This window comes from Sceloporus undulatus, chromosome 2 (genome assembly GCF_019175285.1).
Source record: "Sceloporus undulatus isolate JIND9_A2432 ecotype Alabama chromosome 2, SceUnd_v1.1, whole genome shotgun sequence".
Classification (NCBI taxonomy): Eukaryota; Metazoa; Chordata; class Lepidosauria; order Squamata; family Phrynosomatidae; genus Sceloporus; species Sceloporus undulatus.
The window spans coordinates 20,467,828-20,477,078 of record NC_056523.1 but is presented as its reverse complement, the minus strand read 5'-3'; the positions used below and the strand labels follow the sequence as shown (position 1 = coordinate 20,477,078).

General features: G+C 44.9%; 1 protein-coding gene across 8 annotated transcripts in view; it reads right to left on the bottom strand.

Moving 5' to 3' along the window:
• Window positions 1-362: 362 nt before the first annotated feature.
• MGAT1 (alpha-1,3-mannosyl-glycoprotein 2-beta-N-acetylglucosaminyltransferase) overlaps window positions 363-9,251 on the bottom strand; it is a 49,275-nt gene continuing 40,386 nt past the window's right edge. For 7 of the 8 annotated variants that reach the window (XM_042455012.1, XM_042455014.1, XM_042455011.1 and 4 more), the window contains one exon: window positions 363-6,059. In XM_042455012.1, coding sequence (XP_042310946.1) covers window positions 4,632-5,984 — 1,353 coding nt within the window. In that variant the 5' untranslated portion in view covers window positions 5,985-6,059 and the 3' untranslated portion in view covers window positions 363-4,631. Of the gene's footprint in view, window positions 6,060-6,620; window positions 6,784-9,251 lie in introns of those variants that run through there. The other variant, XM_042455016.1, reaches the window with a different exon arrangement.

Below are 9,251 nucleotides of genomic sequence, written 5' to 3'. Positions count from 1 at the left end.
CTCTTCCAACTCTATGATTCTATGACTTAGTTTAAAATGACTCTTGGTAGCAATGATAATTCAATACATAAAGTCTGCATTTAAAATAGAATAAATATTCCTGTTGTTTGCTCCCTAAGGTCCCAATCAATGCTGAAAATGATCAAAAGGGGAAAGGCAGGCATGACTCATTACTATGTTCTGCTTGTGAGCTGCCCAAGAACAGCTAGCTAGCCACTTACAACACACATTTATATAAATCTCTGGCTGGTATGAAAAGAACAATGTTGACTTCTTTTGTTGTCCCTGACATTAGTCTGGCTGGACTTAACAATGACTAACAGACACTAAATGACGCAATGAGACCAAAGATGGAGGCCATCTGAAAAGGACCAGTTTATTTTATTGTGGAAAATAAGTTTTTGCATCTCTAAACTTTTTTTTTTCACCAATTGTACTCTGGACATAAAAACATCATCTCTCCATCGAACACAATTCTATAGCTCCCATTTTGCACCCAGCATTATTTTCAGTTCAAATTTAAAAACCGTCTTCCATGTGGGGAAGGGGAAGGGGGGGGGGGGAGTGACGGGGATAGAGAGGAGAGGGGACTGTAGCTGCTGGTGGACTCTCCCTGACACAAACCCTTAGTCCTGCCACTGAGATCTCAGCTGGGCTCCTTCTGTTCCCTTAGCCTAGTTCATTTTCCGGAACGGAAAGGGAAGCAGTAGCCCTGTGAATGTGGGAAAAACACAAAAACAGATGACATGCTTTGGAAAGAAACAATTCAGGCAACAAGTGGTTCCACACCTGTTACAGACAGCTATGACATACAAGCAAGGGATAGGGCAGAGACAAGGATGGGGGGGAGGGAATCCTCAAGTTAGACTGTTCAGGACATTAAGGTTAGTTCTTTAGAATACTCTCCATCCACTGGGAGTGGGAATAGGTGGGCAGGTGGATGAAATCTTCAGAGATGTACAGGTGAGTGATCCTGACTCCTGCCTTAATGAGAGGAAGAAAGGGCAGAGATACAGGCAAATACAGAGCACTTTGGAGAGGAAAAAAAATAATGTGTCACCAATATTGCTCTCTCCCCTTTCCACTCCAGTAGCTTTGGCCCTTTGCCAGTGACCAAGAGGGCAAAAAAGGAAAGCAGAAGGGAAAAAAATATGGTCCCTTCTTCCCTCCCTGCAAAATTCACTAGCACTTCCACTAGAAGGAGTGGAAGGTGCTCCTTTCAAAGGTGTTCCTTTATCTCCAATGATCAGTCTGAGCCAAGAGACATGTCAAAACTGATGGCACCCCATACTTGCCTTTTCCTCAGATGTCACCGTTTCCAACCTCCAATTCAAAATCAGGCAGTTTTTAAATCAGACAGTTTTCAAAATCAAGGGATAGAGCCAGATGAATGTGCCAAAAAATCCAATGCACCATCCACATGTGCTCTTCTGCCAATTTCCTAAGGCCTAGGACATCTGTTCTCAACCTCTGGCCCTCCAACTGGATTGGTTTTCCAACTTCCAAATGTCCCAGAGAACAGTCAGAGAACTGGAAGAAGTCCTAAACATCTGGAGGACCAAAAGCTGAAAACTTCATGTATAAGAGATCTTTTCAACACATACAGTCAGGGACAGGGGCAAGTAAAGTACGGCCCATGAGTCACATGTAGCACCCAGGCCCAACCAGAAGTCAAAAAGGATCCCCCCCCCCCCAAAAAAAATAACCTCTGTGTCATTTTAGGCCCGAGGAGAGACCTTTTAAAAAAACGGGAAGGTAGTGAGAGTTCCAGGTCACATCCTGTTGCGAAAAAGAAAGAAAGTAAAGGCCACTCTGGGGTCTAAAATGGTCCAGCCTCCTGCCTCCTTGGCAAAAAGGCCTTCAAGATTCTAGAAGGGATTTGGAGGCAAAAAGACTCAATTTCTTCCAAGGACTGAGCTCCCTAGCTTCTGTAAGTAACTCACCATGGTGAAGGGGAAATTGAGGCTGGCTGCTTTTCCTGGACCAATCAATATCCCATAAATTCTAGTCCTTCCTTATTCCCATTTCCAATACATCCCATTTCCCAGGAACTGTACAAATTATGTCTTCCCTCACAGAGGAACCTCCTCTGACAGAATCCAAAACAGTTCACTTGGGGAAAAAATAACAGCAAAACCTCAAAGTGAGAATCATCAGCAGAACAGTTCTCCTCTCCTCTAAAGGCTCTGTTGCAATACTGCTGTTTTACAGAACATAATAAAGCAGACACATCAGATCATTCAATTTCAGGCAAGGCACCATCTCCTATCATCCCATCCGCAGTGACTAGAAAGAGAGAGATATGGAAGGAAGGCCTCCCATTACCTATTTCACTGAACTTGACCCAGGAGGGAAATGCTTAACTGAAATCAGCAGAGATCATTGTTCTTTCTCCACTCCCCCAAGGAGAGAATATTATGTTTTTGTTTTTTCCATTTTTTAAAAAAAGGACACACAAAAGTAATACAGCATCCAAACAAACAAAATGCTACCCTTTGGTGTGGTCTGAATTTTGGCCATATGAGGTCTGAAGTCCGTTCTCAATGCCCACCGCGAATGAAGTGGTTGTAGAGCAGCTCTGCAGCACCTCCGAGAGGCAAGAATGGGGAAGTGAGCTTCTGCACCACTGAGTAAGGCTGGGCTCCTTTTCAGGAAAGCCCCTTCTGCGGTGCTTTCTGGGGCTGCCTCAGGAATTCTCCCCATCCTGCCCATTCCTCCCAGATGTGGCGGCATCCATTTCTAATATGGCAGCAGCAAGCAGATGCTACATCTAGAAAAAAAATTTTTTGGGACTACAATCTCCCATGGCCAGGCTGACTGGCTAGGAGATTCTTGGACTTGTGATTAAAAATTTTAAATTTTCCATGCTCTGGGAAATGCCACTGAGGAGGCAGCTTGTTCTGAAGATCTAATTTAGGAAGGAGAAAGCCCTCCTCCCAGGAGAATTAAGGCAGCCTGAGAGGGGTGTGTGTGTGAAGTACTCACCTGGGAAGAAAGATCATATCATCTCTAGCAAGCCATGAATAAGCTAGTCTATACTCTCAAAATATCATACAGCAGTGGGCTGTCAGACACAGAACTAATGTGGAGAAGCTCCAGATGAGCCAGCTGCAACTTGGTGAACTCCAGATATGTTAAACTGCAACTCCTTGCTGTAGAGGATAGGAGCAGTAGTCTAATACAGCTGGAGAAGGCTGCTCCACCTGAAGCATCCATGACTGAGTCAGTACCATTTCCAACTGCAAAGCAAGGCTCAAAATACACCAGTCAGCAGCCTTTGCACCACTATGCAGGTTTTGCAAATGCAAGGAGATTTCCATGCCAGTGGTGTGTGTGTGTGTATGCTTCCAGACATAATTGTCCAACTGCAGCTTAAGATCAGCCTCCCTCAGCCTGGTATCCCCCAGTGGTGCTGGACTACAAATTCCATCATCTGGAGCTTACAAAAAGGGCCAGCTGACAGGGAGTAGTTTGGTGAGTGCTGGGAGGTGATGTGCAAGGCAAGAATCATGTGTCTCTCCTAACTAGATGAGCCAATGAAAATGTCTACTACTATCCAAGACTTCATTTAAGCTCTACAGAAGAAAAATCACTTTCTGAACTACAATTCCCCAAACCCCTTGCCATCATGGGCTGAGGATTTCTGCAAACTGTCATTCAAAAAAGTGACTTTTCTGAGCATCTTATTACTAGGTCTCACCATTTAGCTGTAATAAGACAAAATATTTTTGTGTACTTCTTCCTCTCCTTTACCTTTCTGTCCCAGTAAAAGCAGACATAAACTCTTACTTTCCCTCATCGCCTCCCTTGGGTGACTCTCATGTTACATGGATCAGCACATGCATCTTAGTTCCACTGTCCCATCTACTAGGGCTCAAGAGAGAGGTTATCTAAGAGACACAAGTTAAAAAAAGGCCAATATGGTCAATAAAGATGGTCCACCTGAATGGGCCCACTGCTCATTTACAGTACCTTCCACTTTTCTGGGCTCGGCCAGGTGAGAACAGAACAGGCAAGCCAAGAGGTGAAAAAAAGCTGGTGTTTCTTCCCTGTACTTTGAATCTGCAGAAACTGTGACCCACCAGGCTGAATGTAGTACACCAGCTATATGCAGTGAGCTATTAGGAGCTCAGTAAGTCTCCCATTGTCACTTGCCTGAAAGCACATATAGAAGCAGGTGAGTTATTGCACCCCTAGCAGACCACACAGTGGAACTGATGAACTGCATCCTGTATGTTGATTCACAAGCAGCCCAGAGCCTGTGATAGCTCAATAAACCTGGGAAAACCTCAGTGGGTTTGTGCTGCTTTGGTCTCAAAATGCACCCATTTGGAGAAGCCACCAAAGAGACAACTGAATGGACACACCACCACATCAAGGAGAATAGGCACTGGGGAGATTGAACTGGGAAAGCTCAGAATGCTCCACCTCACCCCATCTGTTGGGGCATCAGAATAAACCCCACAAGAGACCCCTCCAATCCCCATATTTTAAGTGCACAAAGCAACCATCGTCCCTGGAATGCACTCGAATGCCACACAGGAAAAAAAATACAGTTTTGTCCTACCCACCCACCCCACCCCCAGCACCCTTTCCCTGTAGGGTCCAGCATGCTTAAGGATCAACAGCTGCTAACTCCAGCTGGGGTCGTAACCTGTCCAGTCTGAAGGAGGCGCTAAGTAAACACGACGGCCTCGATAAAGGAAGCTGACAATGCCCTGGTAGCCAGCACGGGGCACTCCTGACTTGAGGTCATCCATGACGCCCAGGGCTTTTGCAAAGGCCTTGAAAGAGTCACGAGTGGTGTACTGCACACGGACAGTGCCCAAGTCCCGGCGCTGGTTACCCTGTAGCTCTTCTACGTGCAGCTCAGGTGTCCCATAGACCTGGGCCAGGAATGAGTGCTCATACTCCTCCTTCTTGAGGTAAGAAAGGTCCATCTGGGTGAAAGGCACGAAGCGGTCATTGAGCTTGATGAATTTCAGGTACTGGTCAAAGAATTGACCGTGACTCACACCCTTGCGGCCAAAAGTCATAGTGCGGGATACCTCGGGCCTGATGCATGAACGGCCCTGCCGTTGTTCAGGCTGCCGCATCCAATCATCCCAGAAGGCTTTGGGCCACTTGGGCTCCAGCTCGTCCCATAGGTCAGAGAGTAGAAGCCAGCCAAGACCAGGGAAAAAATCTGTACGGTAAAGCAGCTCCGGGTGGGCAACATCTACCATCTGTTCCTTACCATTATCGTTCCAGGCAGAGATACACCAAAGACCTGGGTCAGCTAGCAGGAGTGGAAAGGTTGCTTGGAAGTATTCAAAGAAATCTGGTGCTACTTCTAGGTCATCCTCCACCACAATGGCCGCTTGGTACTTGAAGGTCCGGAAGACCTGGCTCAGAGCCCAGCGATAGTGCCGAGCAATCTTGTAATAGCCCTGGAACTTGCGGTGGTCAGTGGGCACAGGGATATCGCTCAGGTTGGGCTGTTTGATGTGCATGATAGCGTCTCCATAGGAGGCGATAACCCTGGCCGTCTCCTCGTGTCCACAGTCCTGGCTCACAATGATGGGGAACCGCTCCTTTGAAGGACGGTAATGTAACAGCTTGTCTAGGCAACGGCGGACTGTGCTGCGGTCACAGGCAATTACTATCACAGGTAAAACCGCATCTGGAGAGATCTGGCTACGATGGGACAAGGGAGCAGCTGTGGAAGGCTTGGCAGATGCTGCAGCAGCTGAAAGGTGGAGCCTTTTGGCTTCATTAGCCTTCCTCCTGTTCCAAAGGGTACTGTAATGGTAGATCTGACGCAAGAGGTCCTTCTGGCGCTCCAGTTCCAACTCAGCATCCTGGGCCAGTCGGATTACCTCTTCAGTCAGGTGGCTGGGGTCTGAGAAAGACTGAGGCCGTGTCCACAAGAAGAAGAGGATCAGGGCATTCCAGGCCACAAAAAGCACCACGCCCCAGAGAACCAGGCTGCTTTTCTTCAGCATCCTTCACAGGCACAGGCCCCAATGCTGTCTTCTTGTCCTCTCCCCTCTGATGGGTGTCAGACCATCACCATCAATCTGGAAAAAGAGTGGAAAATCAGATTGTTAATGGAAACCCCAAATATAAGAAGTTATCTCATCTGTTTCTCCAATCCCTCCTGCCCCAATCCCCATCACACTGGTTTCTTTTTAAAGAAGACTTACACAGAATTCTGTTTCTTGTTACTTTTTTTAAAACTTTATTTATACCACAAGTGGGTTTTGCTAGAGGATACAGAATTCCAACAGAAGATGCAACTCAGCAGTAACTAGGGAGACCCATGGGCCTCCTTTCTCAATGGTTCCCAGATACTTTAACAACAGAAGCCACTTAGATATTGTTTGTCTGGATTCATAAGCCAAGCATTGGTTGCACATTCACTTGAAAGTCCACTTAGTCCTGTGTTTCACAATCCATTTTGGAAATATCACTGGAAGCAAAGAAAAAACTCTATGATTCTATGAAGTCAGTGGGGAAATGGAAGCCCTCCCGGCCCCCCCTCAAACATTTATTCTATGAAAAAGAAACAAAGTTGTTTTATGTCACAGAAGAAAATGAACAGTATCAGAATCAATATGGAATCAAAAGAGTCAACTTACATAAGAAGCTTATACTGCTTAGTTTGTTTGCACTTGGCATATTTGTTGTTGTTAACCACCCTCAAGTCGATCTCGATTCATGGTGACCTTGTGGATGAGACATCTCCAAGACCCCCTATCCTCCTCTACTTTCCCCAGTTTCTGCAAATTCATACCCGTGACCTCCTCAATTGAGTCCATCCATCTAACATGTGGTCTTCCTCTCTTTCTAATTTCCTCCACTTTCCCCAGGATTATTGCCTTTTCTAATGAGTCATGTCTTCTCATGATGTGGCCAACGTATGACTTTATGGCACATGCAAGGTCATAATTATTCATATGAAAATATCTGCTGGGGAATTGACCTACCAGTTCAGGGTCATTTTATGACCAATCCTTTGAGGACTATCAATCCATAGGGAGAAAGGGTGAGGGAAAGATCTTGTGCCCAGTTCAAACCATCTGTGTAAGTAGGCTCACAAAAGCTAAATATTTTTTGACCACCCTGTCTACCTCAGTTATTTGTCAATAAGAGGTTTTCTAACCAAATTTTAGAAGGTACCGCACACACACACACCTCCATTCAAACACAGGGTCAAAAAAGACTGAATTAAGGGCTCATATTATTCTTTACAGATTGCCAGCTCCATGTCCTTTACACTTAAGCATTATGAACACAATTTCTTGGCTGGATAGGCGAGAAGAATAAGGAGGAGAAGCCAATACCCCCGGTTCCAATCATCATCATATAAGGGTTTGAGGGTGTTGTAAAAGACAAAGAACTGATCATTCTTCCCACAATTTTAAACTGATTGATTGTGCAAGAGAGATTAAAATCTTGAGGAAGGATCACTTTCCCCATTTCTAGTTTGTTGTTAGAATCATAGAATCATAGAGTTGAAAGAGACCCCAAGGGTCATCCAGTTCAACCTCCTGCCATGCAGGAACTCACAATCAAAGCACTCTCTACAATTGGCCATCCACTCTGAGAGATTGTGCTCCACTGTAGAACAGCTCTCCCTGTCAGGACGTTCTTCCTAATGTTGAGGTGGACTCTCTTTTCCTGTAGTTTGAATCCACTGCTTCTTGTCCTAGACTCTGGAGCAGCAGGAAACAAGCTTGTTCCATCCTCAATAGGATATCCCTTCAAATATTTAAGCATGGCTACCATAACACTTCTTAACCTCCTCTTCTCCAGGCTAAATGCACCCAGATTCTGAAGCCACTTCTCATAGGACATGGTTTCCAGACCTTCTCATAGGACATGGTCCAGCTTGCCAACAGCCTTCTTTATTTGTGGTGACCAGAACTGAATACCATATTCCAGGCGAGGTCTGACCAAAGCAGAATAGAGTGGCGTTACTTCCCTTGATCCAGACACTATACTCCTTTTGTTGCAGCCTAGAATTGCATTGGCTTTCTTAGCTGCTACATCACATTGCTGACTTGTTCTATCTTTTCAAGTTGTTTCCAATACATGGAGACCCTAAGGTGCACCTATTATGAGATTTTCATGGCAAGATTTCTCTGGAGGTGGTGGTGATTGCCTTTGCCTTCCTCTGGGGCTGTGTGTGTGACATACCCAAGGTCACCCCATAGGTTTTCATGGCTGAGCAGGGATTTGAACCCTGGTCTCCAGGATTGTTGTCCCAACGCTCAACCCATACACCATGTTGGTTCTCTCCCATCTCTAATAGGCTTTCCAAATAAGAAAGTCTCCCTGATCCCTGCTCACAAAAAAGAAACACTTCTTTGTTGAGTGATGCATTGCAGAATGATACTGTGCATCACTTTGTACATTGTACTTTGTACATTTTTTAGGGCGAGTGCACATGGAATTTCGTGCCCCTTCTCCATGCAGTCATCATGTCACCACACTCAATGACAGCCATTTTTACTATACTTCTCTCTACAAAACCTCAAGGGCTTATATTCTAAACAAAGAGAGTAACTTGATCAAGGTAATTTTGTATCACTGTCATTTGCATAATTTATTTGGAAAGCAGAACTTGAGCTTTTGGAGGAGTATGAATGGCTCTCCTTTCAGAGCAAGAGTGAGCAGAATTAACTTCTTGAGGACTCCACAAAATGGAGTGATGAATTCTAGACTAGGGCATGAATGGACTGGCACAAAGCCTCACCAATGCTGTTGAAGAGCTGTGGCTATATAGGCCAGGATGAGCTAATGCCGGGCCAGTTAAACTAGAAATAGTTGCTCAGGATACAAGGTCAGGGAACACACTTCTTTCTTTCTGCAGCCCTTGGGATACTAGTGTGCCTCCTTGCCATAAGGAAAGAAAGAGGACACATCCAACCTGGCTTCCTAGGAATGAGCTATAGTTTTATTCAAAGTGCAGAATATGAAATACAGTAAAGAGCATGGAAGCAATGCATTAAAACTAACAACATTACTCTTACCTTGGAAAAACCATGTCTATTTTTATTACTTTTATATTAGCACTATCATGTGGCAGATTAGGAATAAACAACTAATTTTTTTTCAGGGTCATAGGAGACATTTGGCCATTTCTATATTTTAACCTTTTTTAAAAAATAAACTTTGAAAAATATGCTCCATTGTTCCATCTTAAAACACATCACTAAAACCAGTGCTAGCCTGCTGGAATTTTCTTTAGAATCCCCTTTCATCTG